The sequence below is a fragment of the Balearica regulorum genome, chromosome Z (assembly GCF_011004875.1).
Source record: "Balearica regulorum gibbericeps isolate bBalReg1 chromosome Z, bBalReg1.pri, whole genome shotgun sequence".
Taxonomy (NCBI): Eukaryota; Metazoa; Chordata; class Aves; order Gruiformes; family Gruidae; genus Balearica; species Balearica regulorum.
Window position 1 is genome coordinate 50,609,814 of NC_046220.1, and position 22,414 is coordinate 50,632,227.

Genomic DNA, 22,414 nt, shown 5'->3' on the forward strand with positions numbered 1-22,414 from the left:
TGAAGCCACTTTACAAGTTTCTTGTATATAGTTTGAAGAAGTATATTCTACGTATATAGGATGGATATGCTTTGTTTGTAAAGTCCTTTGAGTTTTATACATCTTCAAGGCCATTAACAATAAACTGATTCTCAGGGAAATTTAAATTTTAGCAGATACTAAAATGAACACCTAGTCTGTGAGATTTCCCCAGTAGCCTGCAAAGGGCATCAGAGTGAGTTTTGTACTCCGTAAACACTTAGTCACTTATATTTCAGGTTGGTTTTGTACAAGCTCCAACCCCACTCTTTCACTAGGGGAAGTACCAAGTACTCTAGATTTTTCTGGACACGGGTAGAAAAGACTACTTTTCAAGGAGCTATAGTAGCATGTACATGGCCAACTTCACTCACCTTGTAAATTACTGGCCAATTCCATCACTTTGTGGCAATATGAAATGTCAAAGCTTGCTTTGGCATTGAAAAAATTGAAACTATAAATGCTATATGTTTTTGCAAGGACACTTTGCCAATGTATTTAAATTATTTTAAAAGTTATGAAATGATTTACAAAGTGGGTACTACAGATTTGATTCAGATAAATGAGAAGTTTTAATGTATAGAGTAAATTAGGGCAAGAGCTGCTCAAACATCATATACATTTGTGAATTTGATATTGAATTTTGAGTTTGATAGAAAACCTTTAATATGGATGCCTATCCATCACTACCTTCCATTATGGAAATTCATAACGTTCCCACAATGAAAAGAAATTGCCTTATGGCTACATAAAGTTATTGGGTGAAGTTAGAAATAAAAAAGATTTTTCCAAATGCTTCAATGAAATCAAGGTTTATGATTAAAATCATAGTTTTTACTTTCCTCCCAATGATAGACCAGTACCTTTCTTCAACCATCTTCCTAAACTGAGATACTGCTGTTATTTTCTCAGTTCTTTAACACAACCTTTTGCACTTACTAGCACTTAAAGTCATGTATGACAGGTGGAATGAAACAAACAATGAATAGCTTCTACACCTATCCCTAAGGTACCATCACAACTCTGTAAATCCATAGAGATAAAAATTAAGTAGTACCTGGCAAACAAAATTATAGTTTTGAAATATAGATGATAAGCAAGCATAAACTGTGTGACATTTCAGATGGTAGCGTTCATATTATTTCAATTACTCACTCTACCTTAAGATAAATGAATGTGAGCACTTCCTATTCTGTGTGTTATTATTTTAACATGATGTTTGTCATTCAGTAATAACGAGATGACAGCCTTCATTGCCTGACCATATGGCAAGTGTTACAAGTATATGCAATCACATCATCTGCTGCAAATTACCATACTTCCTACAAGTTAATTCACAAATAAAAAATAAATAGACATACCTGAACTGACATTCAAAGTTATAGATTTGTGTTTATTCAATTTAAGCAAGCTTTTAAAGATTTATAAGTAATTAAACAACTATTGTTTTTCAAAATGACGAACAAAAGGCATGATACTGTTTGAAGGATGTCTTTTCTTTGCAGCATACAAAACATATGGTAAAATACAAGTGAGCCCTCTTAAGTGAACACCTGTTAACATACTAAACTACTTGTGTATATTACAAATATCAATACAAATAGCAACTAGTTAAGAACATCTTGTTACTGTATGAGGTAAAACATGTAGAATGTTGAGCAGTAAAGATTAAATGCTCATCATATTTGCTAAGCCAAAGAACACTAAATGCATATAGTATTATCTTGTGAAAAGAGTGATAAACCCATATATGTAAAAAATATTTGCATATGCAATGTTGTGCTAAAATTCAAATACAACAAAAGGTAGATTTATCACTATTATGCACCAACTTTATTCTGTAGCAAGAGCTCTATGGAGATTAACACCTGATATCATGTAAAGTTAAATATTCAGCAAAATAAATGAGGGTTTCTGAACTTAAAAGTGGTCAAAAGCTAAGCATATGTTACTTCCAATATAGATAATTTGTCAGTTTTTAACATTATACCTCTAAACATTCTTTTAATTTTCTCTGACATTAACCATGTTTAGCTCACATGATACATTCACAGATACTTCACTAGAATTCATTTCTGACACAATTTTGGAAATCCACATTTTTAAATTAGGAAAGGAAAATTATGGCCTAAATTCATGAGTACTGATTTATATATCTATATGATTTTTATATGAAAATTTAGATCTTGCTGCAGTTGGTATCTTACCTTCTGTAATGTCTGATGTGAAACTTCTTTCATATTTCTCTTTGGAGTACTGCTCTTGACCCCATTGTCTTCACTAAATTTAAAAAGTGGTTCTATCAGGAAATAAATAATACATCTCTATCAGAGAATAAATAAAATACATTGTGACACCTAGTATTTTGCTAAAACAATACCTTGACATTTTAAGAAAATGCTTTCTTTACTTCCACAATTATTTATAATGTGATCTATTTTCTTGATGGGCCTTTTGGTCCGTTTCTAAACAGTGATCTCTTTTCAAAGTGTTCTGTCACATAATTATGAATCTTTGTAGCATCACAGTGTGGTTTTTTTCAGAGTACAAGCTTTTCAAAGGTACAATAGATCTGCAGGTTAAAGACGTTGTACTTTCATTCCGATTTTTATTCTTTTATAGACTATTCCCTCTCTGCCTTAAAAGCAGAATTCATTGCCTTTTTATCTACACAGTCACTATGAGTTTTGTTCTCTAGGTCTTGTCCCCTGCTAGGAGGATCAGAGTGATTGGTGAACAAAGCAAACAGTAACAGAATTAGGATGGATGAAAACTTTAAACCTCTTTTTTTGTTAAGTGAAGGATCATGTACTTCACGAGATAAATCACACAAATCATTCCATTGTAATACTCTGAATTCATAACAATTAAAAATTGATACAACTAATGAGAGTGAACATGACTCTAAGCATCACTCTCAGAGACAGCCGTGCACTTTAGGTACTAAAAATCACACAAAAAAAGGACAAGTTAAAAATTAGATCTATTCATAGAGAAGAATGCTATGAAAAAGTTCAGAAGTACTAATACGTATGGTAAATCAGAAGTAAAATACATTTTGTTTGGATTTGAAGGAAGAGCTTAGCATTCACAAATTGCCCACTGCTCACAGAAATGAGAAATTGCACACCTCAGAAGGACTTTTTTTTAGAATATGAAATATTATGTTAAAGAACAAAAAATCCCAACATTCACATTTCTTTTCCTGCCCTTCTTCCCCACAAATTAACTTAAAGAATTAATCTTAAGGGATAAATATCTGTGCTACATGGTGGAGGTCTCCTTTAGAAGTATCATTTCAAACTACAAGCAGACACTGCAGGTCACTTAAAAACTTTTGATTTATAAACAAAGCAAGTGTAGAAGAAAACAGTGTTACTCTCTGTAGATTCACAATCCTCTTGATATAAACAGTGACTAACAAGTTTGTTAGAGTGAATTAGACCTTTCTTTTGTCTTTGGAACATGTCATGGCCAATTAATACTTCTGTATTCATGAAATAAATGGAACACTATTCTAAAGATAATAAAAGCTGAAAAAGGTAAAACTATGCATCTGGGGAATATGTACCTTTACCTTGATATTAATATGTTAGTTCCCATGTTATTTCAGACTACAGTCCCCCAGCACAGTGGTACTGCATACATTTACAAGTTTCTTTAAGTAACACACAAAGATAATATGAACATGCTTTTCATCTTTTTCTAAATATTCACTCATTTGAATGTCTGCTGTAGCTTTTATATCAGCATTTACTGTACTCCACTGAAAAGCACTCCACTGAAAAATTATTTCCCATAGTCAAAGCAATGGATCAAAGCACACAAGGTGTTATATTTATTATGTGGATGTATTAAAATACAATTTAAAACACTATCTATAAATAAGCATATGATATGTGCAAATAAAGAATACTATTGCAAAATAGAAAAGACTGTATATATTCAGTATTATCACAGAAGTCACAAGCAACATAAATTAAAGAAAAGCCAAGGTCACTGATGCATAACCCTTTCTATTGCGCAGAAGATAAATGGCCTGTTCAGCCCCCTTCTCTCCTCCTCTGTTCTAATTGTTATGTAATTGTTCACAGGAATCGGTTAGAGAGGCAATGAAAAAGCATTGTCTGTAACTGTCTGTCTGTCTGTGATAGCAGAAAGATTCATCATATCAGTCTACTCAGCAAGACATACACTCTACCCATCATACTCCTAACATAAAAAAAATACCAAGTTCTCCCTCAAGGAATAGACCCACAAGTGATAAACCCCACTATCCTCAGTCATCAAATTACCATGGTCTTACAGAAGTATACTTATCTCCCAGAAAACACGGTTAATTGCCCGCTTTAGAACATAACATTTAAGTCCTAATTAATAGACACCAAATCTGATGATGAGTGAGTTCAACATAGCTGCCAAAATGGTACTTGAACTATGATACTAGCGTTCATTATTAGTATGTGTAGAAAGCCTTCTTATACAGAGAAAAAACTATCAGTTAAAAAAAAAAATAGAGCTGTGTATTAGTCACTCATAGAGTATTTACACGAACCATCAAAAGAATGACGTTTTGCCTCCGGTATGCACCAGGTGAAGAATTCCCCTGATAGGCAGAAGGTGCTGTGGTGCAGAAAGCCACTGTGTCACTGACTCCAGTGGTGGCCACCCAGGCTCCCAAAGATGTGCTAAGTCTGAAACAGTCGGTGGGAAAAACCACTGTGAAGACCAGAAGACGGGAATTCCATTTCACACATGAGCTGGGCGGGACATGGTAGATTCAGAACAAATATCGTAACAAAAAAAGCCTTCAAACTGCCTCCCTGAAGAAATAGGAGGCCAATAGTTTATCTTCTTTTAATAAGGCACTTGCTAATTTTCTGAATTAGATTAAATGGACCCACTTTCCTGCTTTTGGAGGAAATGGCATGAGTACCTGCCAACACATTCTTTACATTCATTCACAAATAATGACATAAATAGCATGAACAGTGAATTTGGAATTGATGACTATTGGAAAATCATTGTCAATGACAGAAGAGACACCTTGGACAACTGAATTGGAATGGAAAGAAATTGGGAATGGTGAGAGCAGAGTTTCCTTTTCCCCTGACCTCTTTCATCTTTTACCAGCAGGGTTTGAAAAATCATACAGAAGAGCAACAAAACTATCCAGTACTTCCTCCTGACAAACACAACTGCTATCTAATCAAGCAAGAGGATAGAACATATCTTCTTTAATACAGTGAAGCTCAGGCACTTTTTTCAGAATTTATCCCTTGCTGTTAGAATGCCTGATGGAAACAGGTGAAACATGCTAATGAAAGTGAATTCCAAAATCATTGATAAGCTGAGTAAATTTATGTCAGGTTTCCTTTTAGAAAAGAAAACATACTTATTAAGACTGTGAACAAAGTGTATTTAGGTCATTTCAAGTTTGGACTCTCAGCAAATTGCAGATAACAGACCTGAGGTTGTACTTTTGCTTGGGAAGAGGAAGGCATTTAACACCCATTTTAGGGCAGAGGGTGTACACACTTTCTTAGCTCATGAGCAAGGATTGCTCGCATACACTCATTTATGCTCAGAGATGGATATCCAGCTTCAGTAGCTATGGTGTAGTCTTGTAGAAAATGTCAACCAATTGATAAAAGTGTCCACCACACTGCAGTATCGTAGGACTTGCAAGGGGAACAACAAGGGAGTTACTTTTTATAGGCTGGGTGAGCAACTATTTTTTTGTACTTCAATTGGTAAAAGTTAGGAAATGGCTGGAATCAGCTCAGTCTTATGTGCTAACAAAAAGTGCTGCTTAATACCTATCTTTGGACTTCATTTTGAATCTTATAAAAAAATTCCTGTCCATCTAAATGATACCTATAACAACAATGCTGGAAAAGGTAAATAAAATTTGCCTAACACACTTCACTAGTAGTTTAACCCTTTTTCTCAGTCCCAATATAACAATTAATCATCATACCAATAACCAAACTAGAAGTATGTAACCACACACACACTTTCAAAAGAGGGTATGTTTTAATCTGAAAAGACAATGAAAAAAGAAGGAATAATAGACTAATTGTTAAAGCACTAAACATGTCAAGAACTGGCAGTTTCAGGGATCTGACTGTTTTTTGGAAACACATGGTTATTGCTCAGCAGGCCCTCAACTCCTTCTCACTGCTGGTTGCCTTTCCACTTCTCTCTGTGCAAAGACTGACTAAATTGGCAAAAACAAAGAAGTGATTTTTAAAGTCAGTATCTGAAACCTTCACTAGTTCCTTTCAGCACTATCTGGGGCTATGAAAATAACACATAAGAAGTAGCATGAAAGAAAACCGAAACTTTCAGTCTTCAGCAGCTGAGTATTTCCACTTAGTTTTATAGGTACTATAAAAAAAATTTTGAAAAAGGGGGAAAAAAAACACTTTATTTTTACATTCAAGTGGCCAACATAATAGCAAAAAAAGAAATCTGGTCCAAGAAAGGTTGGACCAGATGATCCTTGATGTCCCTTCCAACCTAGTATTCTATGATTCTAGGAAAACAGCGACCAGCAGAAAACTGGGATAAAGAATGGTCAGGCTTTATTGCTAAGAACATGTAAAATACTTCTCCAAGTCTTCTACTCCCTTCCTTTGCACAATACTGTGCATAAAGAATTCACCACAGATGTGACACTCAGCTGGACTATAACTATGCACTTTTGAACTCTTCTCCAAGACCATTCAGGAACAGCTAGTAATATAAAGAGTCAGAGAAGTGATGGAGAGGAAATGTCTGACTGACAAAGACCCATCTTCACAGAACCATCAACTATTGTAAAGATTGTAAAGATATAAAAGAAGATATTCATGATCATTTCTTATAAGAGTTCCTCCATTTTTATTTACTTTCAAATTCACATACTCTGCGAGACTAGTATTAAAAAAGAAATCTCAATGAGCATGAAATTTCTGTATCATTGTATGTCAATACTGCAAAAACCATTTCAGATCCTGGACAAAGCTTCATAACCATATAAATATGTTTTAGATTTTACACATATATATTTATATACATACAGATAGATATTTTAGACATAAAACAATTTTATATGTAGTATATACACATAAGTTGCAAACATATATTAGTGTATATCTATACACTAAAATTGCCATTGATTTAATAGGTATGTGGAGATCTTAAGGGTAAACGTACTTTGAAATAAAAATATTTATGGCCTTATGCTTACAAAATACATATTCAAAAAAGAAATTAAGAAATGGAGAGAAAATAACCTTAAAATTAATATTTCCAATAGACTACATATGCACATATAAAATACTATACCTTCCCTTATTTATTGTAAACATAGTTAAACTTCTGTATTGTGAACTTACCCACAGACTGGAGTACTTTCATCTGATCCAATTCTTCCTCAAGATTCAGTCTACAAAAAAGGAAATAAAAAAGTAAGAACTACAGAACAATCACATAGACACCACTAAAACCATTAAAAAATTAAACCAAAACCATAGCAATATATTAGGGAAAGTGTTGTAAACACCCAGGAATTAGTTCTAACTTGACAACAGTTAGAATACTTCAAACGTAAGAGTAATTTGTACAACAGCTGATTAAAATTTATAAATCTGTATCTACAACAATTCACATATAATGTTGGTTGTAACATACACTAAGAAAATTTAGATGGTCCTTTTTAGGTAAGGAATGCCTGAGGTGAAAAGGAGACTTGTAGAAGGTGGAATCCTGTTAAGAGGGCAAGTAAGTATTTGGTCTCAGGGGAAACCACCAGCTAACCTTGTGTAGATATATCTTATCATTTCTCTTTTTCCAGCAACTATTTGAGAAACTTATTAACAAAATCTCTCCTCCCCTTTTCCAGCCCTGATCTACTACTGTATTACTACTATAGTTTATTCTGTAATATCAACTAGCTAAGGTCTTTACAACAAAACACCAGAATTGCTGTTTGTCATTTTATTAAAACTGCATACAAATAAAGTTGCCAGGATACCAATGCTAAAGTTTCAAAGTAAAATTGAGAAATCCTAGAATGAAAGACATTAATTTCAACAGTTCATTTTCACTTGTGTTTTCCACACAATCTTTAATTATATAGTTGTGTACTGTTTTAGCAATAAGATCCCCACCTATTTTAGCCTAGGATCCTACAGCACACAGAACAGAGGGCAGTCACTTAATATGCAGATTTTGCTTAAAATATAACCTCATATCCTATACAAATACACATTATTCTAGCTCTGTTCTAAAGTTAGGTTGCTAATTTCCTCCCAGTCTTTTCTGCTGTACTCTGAACAGCAGCACCTAACTGCTTCACAGGAAATTTACACTTTACAAAATCCCTCTGAGATAAGGCACAAAGAAAATTGGGCCAAAATACCTGCTAACTTAAGGAAAGGGTTTTTAAAAAAAGGGTCTTTCAGTATACACAGTATTTTAAAGCACATTATATGTTTCATGCATCTCTGACTCATCTGTAACTCTAAACATTGCAATTCATATCCCACAGTCTCACATGAAGTACAGAGAAAGAGAGAACTGAGAAAAGTCAAAGTAACTTGCTTTGCATGACACATAAGTCTCCAGCTATTTTGAGGATGACTCAGCTTCCTCTGCAGGTTGACTTTCTTTGCTTTTCTTTCATTCTCCATGCCTCAGTCATCATCAATTTCTATAACACAGACTACAGTGGCCTTTACCTCCACGTTGTCCTAACTCCTCACAGCACATTCACTTTCTGCACTGAATGACAAAATGCTTCTTTAAAAAAAACATTCTCTGTTTACGTAATTAAAGACTGTATTCAACATTACATGAATAAAAGGGAGTGAATTAAGGATATTTTAGAATCCTTCTCGCCTGAATCTCTATCTTCTGAACATGTTATTTTTAAACTTTAAAAACATTATTTGAATGAACATGTTTACACATGTATGTACATACATACTGCCTCCCTACACACTATGTGACTAGCATACAATGATAATTGTACAAGATTTTTAAAAAGAGTTAACTTTTACATAAAGATTTTTTTGGAGTGATGAAAGACATACAGAAGTAAATAAATGACATGCAATAAGGGGTAGCTTTATAGTCTGAATATTTGAAGCGCTTCTAAATAAACTCATTTGTCTGTGAAATAGTCTCAAACTCAAGTTATGATAAATCTAAGCTGGAAATATTTCAGGCAAGCCTAGACAAGAAATTACAATGTGTAATACAAGACTGAACCCATACAAGTCAATGACTGGCTTGTATAAATGCTAGAAATGCCCAACTGGGTTAGACCAGTGCTATGTCCATCCATCACCAGTGCTCAGCCTCCAGCTGAGGCAAAAGCAGATGCTACTCAGGAGAGAGCACAAGCCTAACAGTTTCTGCAGTCTGATTCCAATTTTCCATCCTGAAAGTGGCATGTAAGCACTACCCTCTGTTTCCTCTGTTTTAACTGGTTCTGTGTTGCTAAAAGGACCTTTCCTCCAATCCCGCAGGAATGGAATTTCTTTATAACCTTTCATGTGGAGCCTTGTCAAAGGCAATTGGAAAATACAGATCAGATTTTATCCACACAGTTACTGTCACCCTTCTGCAATTCCAGCAGGTTAATGAAGCAGAAGACACACTGACACTTCCCCAACAAAACTGTGTTCATCTGTGCTCAGTGATCTCTTTCCCTCTCAATTTTTTGTTGGTGTTTTTGGGGTTCCCCCCCCTCCGCCGCCTTTTTCCTAAAGACTGACTGCCATCTTCCCAAGTATGGAAGCCGTCAGGCTCACTGGTCTGCAACTCCCTCTGGAGCCCATTTTCTAGATGGGAGTTACAGTGGCAACCTGCCAGTCCACTGGCATGGTGGCTGTTTACAATGACGTTACAGTTCAGCAATTTCATATTTCAGTTTCTTCACAGCCCTTGGGGTGTGAAAATATTAACATCAAGGTATTAACAAATAACTTATCTCTTTGACCTCATGACTGCTGTACAGTTAATTCAAACAGATCTAACACCTTTGATCTATCTGCTACAAAGAACGTGAGTTGTTGGCATCTTCTTAGCATCTTCAGCAGGGAAGGTTGATGCAAAGATTCACTGAGCTGTTCTTTTATGGTCTTGTAAACCCAGTGTATCGTTTTATGCTGTTATCACTAAGCAAACCTACAAATTGCCTAACTGGCTTCTTTTTCACTTTATTTAAGCAAAACTTTACTATCAAAGCTTAAGCATCTTTAAAAACCACTCTTCAAGAGCCTTTTTAGCCTTCTCAACTTTCCACTTCCATTTGTCCCACCATTATTTATTGGCCTCATCAACGCAAGCTTAAGTTTTAAATGCTGACCTTTTCTGTGAGAGGGCCACAAACGCTTCCCCACTGAGTCTTTATAGGGAGCTTTTAAAGACTACTTTGGAGTGGAGGTTGGTTTAGGGTTTTTTTTAAATTTCATTTTTTAAATTGTAGCACATATTTCAGCTGGGTTTCAGCTACAATACCTTTCTCAACAGTCTCCAACTGTTTGTAGGCTTTCTGTACAGTTTGTTCTAGGGTTTGGGGAGTTGGACGGTTTTTGACTAGTTGCTTCATTTTTATGTGGTTCCATTTCTGGAAAGTGAATATCCCCAGGCCAATTCATTTGGTCCACTGTCTTCTGCTACCATTTAAAACTAATTTAAAAAAAGAAAAAAGCACAAACATCACATGAACCCATCTTTATAGAGGATGAGATGTGGGGAAATAGAGGCCTCATCTCTTAGAAAAGTTACAGAACAAATCATCCCGGAAATCATGTCCAGCCACCTAATGGACAAGAAGGTGATTAGAAAATGCTAGCGTGGATTTACCAAGGAAAAGTCTTGCTTTACCAACCTGACCACCTCTGTAAGGAGATGATTGACTGTAAAAACAAAGGGAGAGCAAACAGTAAACTATACCTTGAATTTTGCAGGGTATTTGAGATGGTCTCCTACCTCCTTAATGCCAAATAGTTGAGATCTGAATTGAAAAGTAGACAAAGTGGCTAGGAAATTGGCTGGACTGTTAGGCTCAAAGGGTGATCTAAGAGACTAGATTCCTCCTAGCAATCAGGATGTTCTCCTTTCCCAAGATTTATGTTGTTTGCAGCAGCACATACAAAACATGTCTTACATGTAGATACTCACACATGTCACACTAAACCACACCGAACAAATTGCATTCCACTAGGAAGACTGCTACCTGCATTTTGAAGCTTAATTTTTTTTCGATCTGGGGAAGCTTACACAGATATTGCCTCCCTTTTTGAACCAATTACTCTCATCTTATCTTGTCTTGTCTTATCCTATCCTATCCGTTATTTAGTTGGTTTCTTAGTTTCTTTCATTTTTTTATAATCTCAGAAGCCTGACAATCTTCAGTTCACAAACTTACTAAGTTTTGAATGCACCGATTGGGCCACTCACAGCCAACATGTTTAGCATTGAGCAAATTTAAGTATGTGACTCATTTGGGAGCACATTCTATACTAGTTTCTATTATTTGAACTTTTCTTTCTTAAAAAAATTTAATACAAAATCTTCAAACTTTATTTTCTACAGTATCTCTATGGCAAATATAGTGCTAACAGAGAAAACTAAAAATATATCTGTATGGTCTTGATACATACGTTCATTATACAAAATCAGAAGACGAAAAATAAATGTTCAAGTAATTGTGAATTTTTCATAGAATCATAGAATGGGTTGGAAGGGACCTCAAAGACCATCTAGTTCCAAACCCCCTGCCATGGGCAGGGACACCCTCCACTAGACCAGGTTGCCCAAAGCCCCATCCAACCTGGCCTTGAACACTTCCAGGGAGGGGGCAGCCACAGCTTCTCTGGGCAACCTGTGCCAGTGCCTCACCACCCTCACAGTAAAGAATTTCTTCCTAATAGCTAATCTAAATCTACCTTCTTTCTTAAAGACATTGCCCTTTGTCCTATCACTACTTGCCCTTATGAACAGTCCCTCTCCAGCTTTCTTTTAGGCCCCTTTCAGGTATTCAAAGCTGCAATAATTTCTCCCCAGAACCTTCTCTTCTCCAGGCTGAACAACCTCAACTCTTTCAGCCTGTCCTCACAAGAGATGTGCTCCAGCCCTCTGACCATCTTTGTGGCCCTCCTGTGGTCTCGCTCCAGCAGCTCCATGTCCTTCTTATGCTGGGGGCCCCAGAGCTAAATGAATGCAGTACTCCAGATAGGGTCTCACGAGAGTAGAGTAGAGGGGGAGAACCAATCACCTCCCTCGACCTGCTGGTCACGTTTCTTTTGTTGCGGCCCAGGGCACGGTTGGCTTTCTGGGCTCCAAGCACACATTACTGGCTCACATTGGGCTTTTCATCAATCAACACCAATTCCTTCTCCTCAGGGCTGCTTTCAATCCATTCATTGCCCAGGTGAACTTCATGCGGTTCACACGGGCCCACCTCTCCAGCCTGTCAAGGTCCCTCTGGATGGCATCCCTTCCCTCCAGCGTGTTGACCACACCACACAGCTTGGTGTCACTGGCAAACTTGCTGAGGGTGCACTCCATTCCACTGTCCATGTCGCTGACAAAGATGTTAAAGAGCACCAATCCCAGTACTGACCCCTGAGCAGCGCCACTCGTCACTGATCTCCACTTGGACATCGAGCTGTTGACAACAATTTTTTGAGTATGACCATCCAGCCAATTCCATATCCATCAAGTGGTCCATCCATCAAATCCATGTCTCTCCAGCTTAGGGACAAGGATATCAAGCGGGACAGTGTCAAATGCTTTGCACAAGTCCAAGTAGATGATGTCAGTTGCACTTCCCTTACCCACCAATGCTGTAACCCCATCATAGAAGGCCACCTAATTTGTCAGGTATGATTTGCCCATAGTGAACGCATGTTGGCTGTCACCAGTCACTGCCTTATTTTTTGTGTGCTTTAGCACATATCTGCTCCATGATCTGGCCAGGCACAGAGGTGAGACTGACCAGCTGTAGTTCCCTGGGTCTTCCTTTTCTCCTTTTTAAAAAATGGGGGTTCTGTTTCCCCTTTTCCAGTCAGTGGGAACTTCACCGGACTGCCAGGACTTCTCCAATATGATGGATAGTGGCTTAGCCACTTCATCCCCCAGTTGCCTCAGGACCCGTGGATGCATCTCATCAGGTCCCATGCACTTGTGCACCTTCAGGTCCCTCAGATGGTCTCAAACTTCTCCTACAGTGGGTGGTTCTTCATTCTCCCAGTCCCTGCCTTTGCCTTCTGCATCTTGGGCGACGTGGCTCAAGCACTTGCAAGTGAAGATGGAGACAAAAAATTCATTGATTACCTCAGCCTTCTCCATATCCTGGGTAATCAGGTCTCCCATTTCCTTCTGGAGAGGGCTCACATTTTCCCTAGTCTTCCTTTTATCACTGATGTACTTATAGAAGCTTTTCTTGTTGCCCTTGACATCCCCAGCCAGATTTAACTCTATCAGGGCTTTAGCGTTCCTAACCTGATCTCTGGCTGCTTCGACAATTTCTCTGTATTCCTCCCAGGCTACCTGCCCTTGCTTCCACCCTCTGTAGGCTTCCTTCTTGTGTTTGACTTTGCCCAGGAGCTCCCTGTTCATCCATGGGGGCCTCTTGGTGTTTTTGCCTGACTCCCTCTTTGATGGGATGCATTGCTCCTGAACTTGGGGGAGGTGATCCTTGACTACTAACCAGCTTCCTTGGGCCCCTCTTCCCTCCAGGGCTTTGTCCCATGGTACTCCACTAAGCAGGTCCCTGAAGAAGCCAAAGTCTGCTCTCCTGGAGCCCTGGGCAGTGAGCTTGCTGTGTGCCCTCCTGACTGCCCTGAGGATCTTGAACTCCATCATTTTGTGGTCACTGCAGCCAAGGCTGCCCTTGAGCTTCACATTCCCCACCAGCCCCTCCTTCTTGGTGAGAACAAGGTCCAGCACTGCACCTCTCCTTGTTGGATCCTCTATCACTTGAAGAAGGAAGTTATCATCAATGCATTCCAGGAACTTTCTGGATTGCTTATGCCCTGCTGTGTTGTCCCTCCCACAGATATGGAGGTGGTTGGGCTCCCCCATGAGGACTGGGGCTTGTGAATGTGAGGCTGCTCCTATCTGTCTATAGGGGGCCCCATCCACTCAGTCTCCCTGGTCAGGTGGCCTGTAGCAGACCCCCACTATAACATCACCTGTCCCTGTGCTCCCTTTAATCCTAACCCATAAGCTCTTGGTCAGCTGCTGCTCATCCATCCCCAGGCAGAGCTCCATGCACTCCAGCTGGTCATTGACACAGAGGGCGACACCCCCTCCTGGTCTCCCCTGCCTGTCCTTCTTAAACAGCCTGTATCCTTCCATCCCAACACTCCAGTCATAGGAGCCATCCCACCACACCTTCGTGATGCCAATAAGATCATAGCCCTTCAAGCACGCGCACATCTCTAACTCCTCTTGTTCATTCCCATGCTATGTGCATTTGCATAGAGGCATTTAAGCTGGGCCCCCGATGAAGCTGACTGACTGGCTGGAGTGGCTGGAATTCCTTTGTGCTGCACCTCAGGTGCTCTCCTGCTGACCTGTGATCCTTCTCCTGGCTCTGGGCATCTGTTGCTGGCACTGGCGTCAAACTGGTAGGAGTGGGATGGATTCAGGTTCTCCTCCCCCGACAACTGTATCATGACTGTGTGCAGTCAAATGTTTTTTTTACTATCACTCAGAAGTATTATTACATTCAGGGCAAAAAAGAGAGCAAAAATTGCAATGCGAAGAACCACATACAGGAGCAAGGAGCTCTTCCTGTTTGTTTGCAGGTGTACTGCAACAGTTGTACTTCCTTTTGTACTGTACTTTTGATGTTGTACTTCCTCAGCAGTACAATGTGCTCCGACACATATGAATATTTTTGACATGCTACTCTAGCTTGAACTTGTAAAAAAAAAAAAAGCATGTGTATATGCATTTCAACAAAAAATACACTTCTAGCTCAGTGCTCTAAAATTCACCACAAAAGTACTGTAGCCTGCATATTTTGTTACAAAAGCGCAGCTCAACAAAAAGGAGGAAAGGGTCTTCTTAAAGAGTACAATTATTTGCAGAGACTGTATGATCGCTACTTTCCCCAGGAACAAGTGAACATGATCAGTTGGGAGAAGCATCAAAGAAGGGTCAACTAAGAACTTTCTAAGGAGCAAGAAGGGACTCCAAGGAATTCAAGGTAACTGAAGAAGTCACAGAAAACTGCTGAAGTATAATGCAACACTAAAAGAAATTACTCAGCCTGAAAGAACATGGTGGTAAAAAGCAGGAGTGGTGGAGATATTTGCTTTCCAGCTTTCCATTATGTCCCTCCGTGTCCCATCACACAGATGTGCCAACCTAATAGGTAAGAACTTATTTGTCTTTATGAAATTCTCCCTCCCTCTCCAAAAAATATGTCAAGTAGATCTGAAGATAAACATCTGCGTGTGTTATTTCCCCAAACGTGGGATTGCCTTTAACAGACTACATCCGCACCACCAGTCTTTTAAATGATCCATGTTCAACTCTTTTACAAAGCAGATTAGGTACCTGAAGAGACCTGTGATCCAGTTGCACAGATTCTAGTGACATGAGATGCTTCCCTCACTTACTAAGGGTGAAAGAAGGATTGCCTCTGCAATCCTGCAGCTCAAAGGATCAAAAATAAGCTCTGTGTGTGGTAATGCAGAATACTAACTTACTGGAACTAGAGAGTCAGAACAGCCGTGTCAAAGTTCAGATACTGTGAATAAGAGCTTCCAACATTATTTTAGCAGATGAAGCTAATATTTGCTGTAATTATCTTAAGCATATACTCACTGGATTTACAGCATCAGTTTTTGCATCATTCAGTTTCAATTAACACATCAAACAATGGAAAGAAGAAATGCGCCAGGTTTTGATCCTAACTGAAAGGGGATTTCTCTGTGTATTGAAAAAACTTGTGTTTGATTTAGCAAGTGCTGAGCAAAGGGCATCATGTTTATGTCATCTGAAAAGATCTGAGACACAGACTGAAGCTGAGAGATGGAATCTTTGAAGATATTTCAACAGTGGAAAAGTAGTTTCTGTGTAAAGTGTTTCTAGCTATTGTAGTCTTGAGGCACTGATATTGAAAAGAAATCTTTGAACATTAGTACATGCCTCCTCAATCTTTTGATGGTAGAAATGCCAGGAGTTGAAGATGTTTCAAGAGTAGGCAATTTTGAGGATGATGTATATTTTAGATGACCTTATGTTAATCTCCATTTAACTGTGTTTCTAGCAATTTTTTTAGGTTTGCACCACAAATTTCACATTTTACAATTATGTACAACTACAAGCTTGACTTAAAAAGAAAAGAACAAATAACAGCATATTTAAAACTTTTTGTATCTGATATCAAATATTTTTTCTCCTGATATATCCAGTAGTTACTAAATAAAGTGAAAGAAATTACAAGTTTACATTGCAGATTAGGTTAATTATCTTTCTGTTTCAGATTATAACACTGAGTGGCACTCTTTTCCCAGTAGGAAAATTCATAAGTGAGTGTATTTAGGAACTGCAGGAGAAGAACAAATCTAGAAAACTTTAGAAACAGTCAACTGTCTGCTTTGTAAAGCAGTAACATAAAACATGGAGGATGCTTTCAGTTTACCCTTTCACAAATCTCCTAATGACAATATATCAATTGACAAGCACTGTGCTTTCTGGTTCTTTTTCATACTATGCATGTTTTTGATTGAGCCAGCAAATATATAGCATATGAAATTTATAAATCAGCAATTTTCAAGGAAAACTGATTTTCTGCCTTTTTAAATTGAAATTTTTGAATTCTATGATTGTATTTAAGTTTGTGTGTTATTTCAGTCAGCATCTCATAAACATAATCTCACTATTATGCCTCTTACAAAATTAAAAAACTTCAAAATTCTAAGCATTTTACAAGAAACAAATTTTAAGTTCCATTTGTACAGGGAAGAGCTAGAAACCGAAGTTCATTTGGAGATGATACCCCTGTACAAAAGGAGAAATATGGTGTATGTAGGTACCAAAGTGCTGCCAAGAAAACCATACACAACATCAACAAAGGAAAAAAAAAAAAAAAAAGTAAGGAATGAACAAGGAGAAACTATGCAATCCTGCATTTAAGGTTGCTAAAGCAGGAGGGGGAAAAAAAAAAAGAAAAAAGAGGCCCATGGAAAAACCTAACTTAGCCAACAGAATTGATGACGGTTCTAAATTGAATACATACAGCAATATAGAACTTGAAAGAAAGTCTATGGTAACCATAATAAGAAAACAAAAAACTTTTCTTTCGAAAAAAGGGTTTGCTCTGTAGACTCAGAGAAGAGAGACCTTTGAACCACAATTCAAGAACGAACAATGGGATTTGAATACAGTGGAAATATGCAGGTCAAGAGGGAAGACAAACCAGCCTGAGTATAAGTATAAACTGATCACTTCCAGCTCATGATAAATTCACATCTTTGCACCTTTTCTCTAAAGTCAAAGGCTACTACTGCATTTTACAGTCTCTGTCACATTCATGCTTGTATTCATTGTACTATTTAATTCAACTTTTAAAAAAGAGAAGTTCCTAGGATATAATTTAAAATGATAGAGACATACCAGACATGACCTTTGTGCAAATGTTTATCAAATACTGTCAAGTATTCTGACAACTTACACAATCTTTTATATTGATATGTGGAGTAGGTAAAACCTTGCAGGGTGTTGAAACGCGAGAATTCTGTAAATAAGCTCTTCACTATTAATAAATTGATGGAAAAAAAAATAGAAATAACACCTAACTAAATTTCAATGTGTTTTAAAAGCAATCAAAAAGCTGCTTAGAATTATCTCTGAAAAAATGCACAAAACATCTTGTGTACACGAATAACCTTAGGCAAAGGAGATTCATTACTAGGAATACCTATAAGCAATCCAGATGAAAATAAGTAACCACTCAGTTAAATGTTATTAAGTTTCATTAAGCTCAAAGTCTAAACTCATATCTGCAATGGTAATGCTAATATAGTGAGCCACTTCTAAAAGCTTGCAATGTTGAAATTGCAATTATCATTTGGCCTGTATCAAGATGCATTCTTTACACAGGTTCTTTTCAATCAGTTTGGTTTGGGTTTTTTAAGCTTAAAAGGTGTAAAACATTTTCAAAACATGGCAAACAAGTCTTTTCTGATGGCACTGGGAAAGTCTTTTCAGTCCTGGTTAGTTTATAGTCAAGGTTTCTAGAGTCATAAACAAGACTGCATAACTGAAAAATGTACCCTGAAAATTTACAGTAATACTCTACCAAATTTGCCGATAATGAAGGTTTCATAACTATGAGTGACTTTACATGACTGCTATTTCTAATTTAAAGAACAAATACAGTAATTCTATATCTATTAGATGAACTGAAAATCTTATTTAAAATGTATATTCAGCTCACACACACACACTTTTCTGCTCAGGACTGTTTCTTAAAGAAGGGGGAAAAAACTCATTTTGCAATGTGCTTGAAAGAGTAATAAAACTAGTGGACTGAAAAAAAATCCAGAATTTATGACTCCTTCCAGAAAAAAAATGCTTTGCTGTTATTTATACTCAAATGTTGTATTTTCTTGCAGCTTTGCTAAGCTCAAGTGATAGCCCATCAGATGGGAGAAAAGCAACTTAAAGCCATACAAAGCCTAGAAATTGGTATACTGATTTTCACCTTTATGCAGACCTGAAATTGGTTCATGGCCTTGAGCCTTCTGCATAGGGAGGTTATGTTGCTTGCAAGTATATCTGGTAGAATTTGACTCTATTTCTTCAGTAAATCTTTCTCAACAATAAGTATTTTCTTATCTGTTTCCAAAATAAGTCAAAAACCCAGAGACCTTCTGACAATATAACCTACTCCAAAATACTTCTAAAGCTTACTCTGTTGACAAGAAACAGTCCAGGACAGCAGCAGTCTTAGATGCTCTAGATTACATGGTCAGAGAACAACTTCCACAGATTCACAGAGCTTTAGGGGTTGGAAGGGACCTCTGGAGATCATCGAGTCCAACCCCCCACTAGAGCAGGATCACCTAGAGCAAATTGCACAGGATTGTGTCCAGGTAGGTTTTGAATATCTCCAGAGAAGGAGACTCCCCAAGCTCTCTGAGCAGCCTGTTCCAGTGCTCGGTCACCCTCAAAGTGAAGAGGTTTTTCTTCATGTTGAGATGGAACTTCTTTTCCAGTTTGTGCCCATTGCCCATTCCAACTCCTTCCTAGTCAAGGAGAAGCCACTGAGTCCTTGAATTAATAGGAATCAGCACTCTAAATTAGCAGGAACCTACAGGCACTTCCAAGAAGACTGTCAGTATCTTCTAACGCAGCAGGACAGAAGTAGAATCATGTCTTTTTTTTCATATCCCAAGAACAATCTCAAAGCATTTTGTTTACTATCAATAACTTCATGAAAGTCAATTCTTCTCACTTGTAACACATATATGCAAAAGGCACTAAGACAAGCAGTAAAGCACACAGCATACTGTTTTAGGTACCAATGCTTCATTTCTATCCTCCAACTATGATTGCCACAATCTCACTTGGCAATATTAAAACAAGGATGGTAAGAAATCAAGAGAGATCAAATCTATCCAGCTAATAGTTTATGCTGGTATCGCATACATTTTTAAATGTACTGACCTTGACCCACAATTATAGTATCTGCTCTTTCCAGTATCAGACTCATACTCTGAATTCTATTTTATGGCAATATAATACTTTTGATTACTCCTCCATTATTCAGTTATTTTTTTAATACTCACCCATTTGGAATATAGGAAGAGGTAGCTTAATAAAAACTGTGCTATAGTATCAGTTTTGCCAAAGGAATTACTTCTGATTTCTTTTAGATTATAGCTAGGCATCAGCAAGAAATTCTCTGTAACAGTTGCTTACTTATCAAGTTACTAGAATAGGCGAAATGTTAGTACCATCTGCATATAAGCAGGGCTTCTGCAAAATATACCTTCTTGCTAGAACAAAATTTCCTAGTACTCATCATTTTTAATTGTCAGCAGTTCTAAAGATACCACCAGGAGCCCTCACACAGCTCCAAATCTAAAGTACATACACACATGCGCACTTGGGTCTCAATGCATTAAAGAAAAGGTAGTTTAGAAAGATAGCCTGAACTACAGCATAAACTTTCTCTCTGCACTTATCAGTTTAAAGGGCTCCTTCCCTCAAGAGCTGCCGACCCTAGGTTAACCCATTGTCAGAGGACTCCAGTTAGTCCTCTAGCAAACCACTACCTCCTGAGTAAAGCGCACCCCGTAAGTCAGCCATTGCTCATCAGCAGCTTTCAGCATTCACAGCTAGGGCCAGCATGAGACTCCTACACTCCTCTGCATACAGATAAAAGGAATTAAGAGAGCAAGCTCATGGCAGTCTAAAATAAACATCCAAACAAACAATAAGACTTTTTTTTCCATTTGTCCCAGGGAATTTTATCTGGAAAATAAAACCAAGCAGAGAATCTCATTTCTAATAGCACTGAATACATAAGAAGGAATAACCCACTGAGGAAATCGACTCCTTCCCAAGGATTACATGTTGTAAGACTGCAGCAGGATGACTCTTTGGAGAAATAAGCAGAACCAACCACAATCTCCTAATGCATACTGTTGCTGGTGCGGACAGATATCAGGGGGCTAGACCAGGAGCTGCTGCAGTCAGGGAAACCTTCCTCTGAGTCCAAGAGGTTAACTATTGCCTTTTCAGATGTTTTCCTCCAGAGTCATGGAAGATTGTAAAAGACTGGAAAATCAAATTAAGAAGGAAATCAGACAGAAAGACTGCTAAGCAAGGTTTGCATGCTCTTTATCAGGGTCATTAAAACAGGACAGTAGTGTTGCTTATTACAATAACCAAAATAAGTAAGTTTTAAAGACACCGGGTCAAAGTAGGGCCAGGGAATTTTTTCTTATCCAGAGCTTAAGCCAAATAGCCTAACAATCTTTGCAAGAAAAACGGGACAGCAGAAGCAGCTCTGTTTACTTCCCCTCAGAAAAGAAAGGAGCTTGAGAAGAAAGACAGCAGATCAACATAGAAAGGTCTTCTAGGTAAGCAAAACTGAATTGTACTTTCTGTTCATGAGTTTTCAAAAGGGTAAAAATTCTACTTTGTAAAATCAGAGTAGAATGCACATGCACATTTTGCATACTTTTGTAAAAAGCCCATACAAAAAATATAGGAAGAGGCTCTCATAAACTAGGATGGGGAGTCTGCTATGTCATAATGTAAACACTGATTTTAATTTTCGACTACTCAAAAATTGTTTAGAGTCTTGAGAACGAAGCTAGGCAGAAACTTTATCCAACTTCTACATGTGAAATACTACTCTGACAGAAATTCTTCACTTTGTTCCTACAGCATTATGATTCAAGAACATTTGCCTGCAGTAAGGGCAAAATATGCTCTTTTCAGGGGTCTGTATATTTATGTGTCAACTGACAGCCTTGGGAGGTGAGAGTAAACCTGGGAGCAGGTGTTTGATCTAGACTGTGTGAGAGAGCAAAAACCATTACATATGTCTGGGGATAATGCTGCCAAAAGAAGAGCAAAGCAAAAAGTACTAGCATTACTTACATTTTGTGAACATTCAAACTATTCAGAATGATTTACTGGAATTCCTTTACAAGAATAAAATTGTAAACTTACAGTTTACACAAAGAAACTTGTAGTCCTAATTAACCAAGGAAATGGAATATTTGACTACACAGAGCTATCTATCTTACTTTGTCCATTCACTTCCCAGAAATATGTCTTTATCATTCTTGTTTCCCCAATTCAGTTACTTACAGGATGGATGAAAATTGCAGGAAGCAGTATCTCTTGGTGCTAAGTAAAGCCTCTCTGATTTACAACCCACATTCTGGACAGAAAAAGGATAAAAGCAACTCCCCCCCACCAATCCAATGTCTGTTCACCTAACAAAAAAGTGAATACTGTCGTAGTTGTCAGGAATGAGTTTTAAGATATATTTCAAATTAATAGTCACTCAAAAAACAAAGATGCACTAGTTTTAACGTGCAGCATAAACTTTAGCTTGCAAAAGGATGGTAGAAACCCATGCCTAAAATTTTATCTACCACTTAGTAATCTTTTATTTGTTTACTGTAGTACAAAACCCAGCTGATTGACCAAAAGGTGTTTAAAAAAACAAAAAGAAAATGTTATACTGTGTGAATTATGTTCATTATCTTAACTTGAATTTTTTCAGTCCTTTATAACAAGACCACCAGAACAGCCTCATAAATAGTGTTTACCTGTAGTTAGTTCAGAAAAGATTCAACCTGAAGGCCTGGGATACCAGTGTAATCAACATAACTCAGAGAAGCACATAGGG

The 22,414-nt window shown here is 37.6% G+C and overlaps 1 protein-coding gene across 6 annotated transcripts in view; it reads right to left on the minus strand.

The window, feature by feature from the left end:
- The window catches only part of CNTLN (centlein), a 207,257-nt gene that overhangs the window by 63,889 nt on the left and 120,954 nt on the right, over window positions 1-22,414 (minus strand). For all 6 annotated transcript variants that reach the window (XM_075740036.1, XM_075740038.1, XM_075740035.1 and 3 more), the window contains 2 exons: window positions 7,401-7,450; window positions 2,226-2,317 (listed from right to left, as the gene is read on the minus strand). In XM_075740036.1, the coding sequence (XP_075596151.1) occupies window positions 2,226-2,317; window positions 7,401-7,450 (142 nt within the window). The remainder of the gene's footprint in view (window positions 1-2,225; window positions 2,318-7,400; window positions 7,451-22,414) is intronic.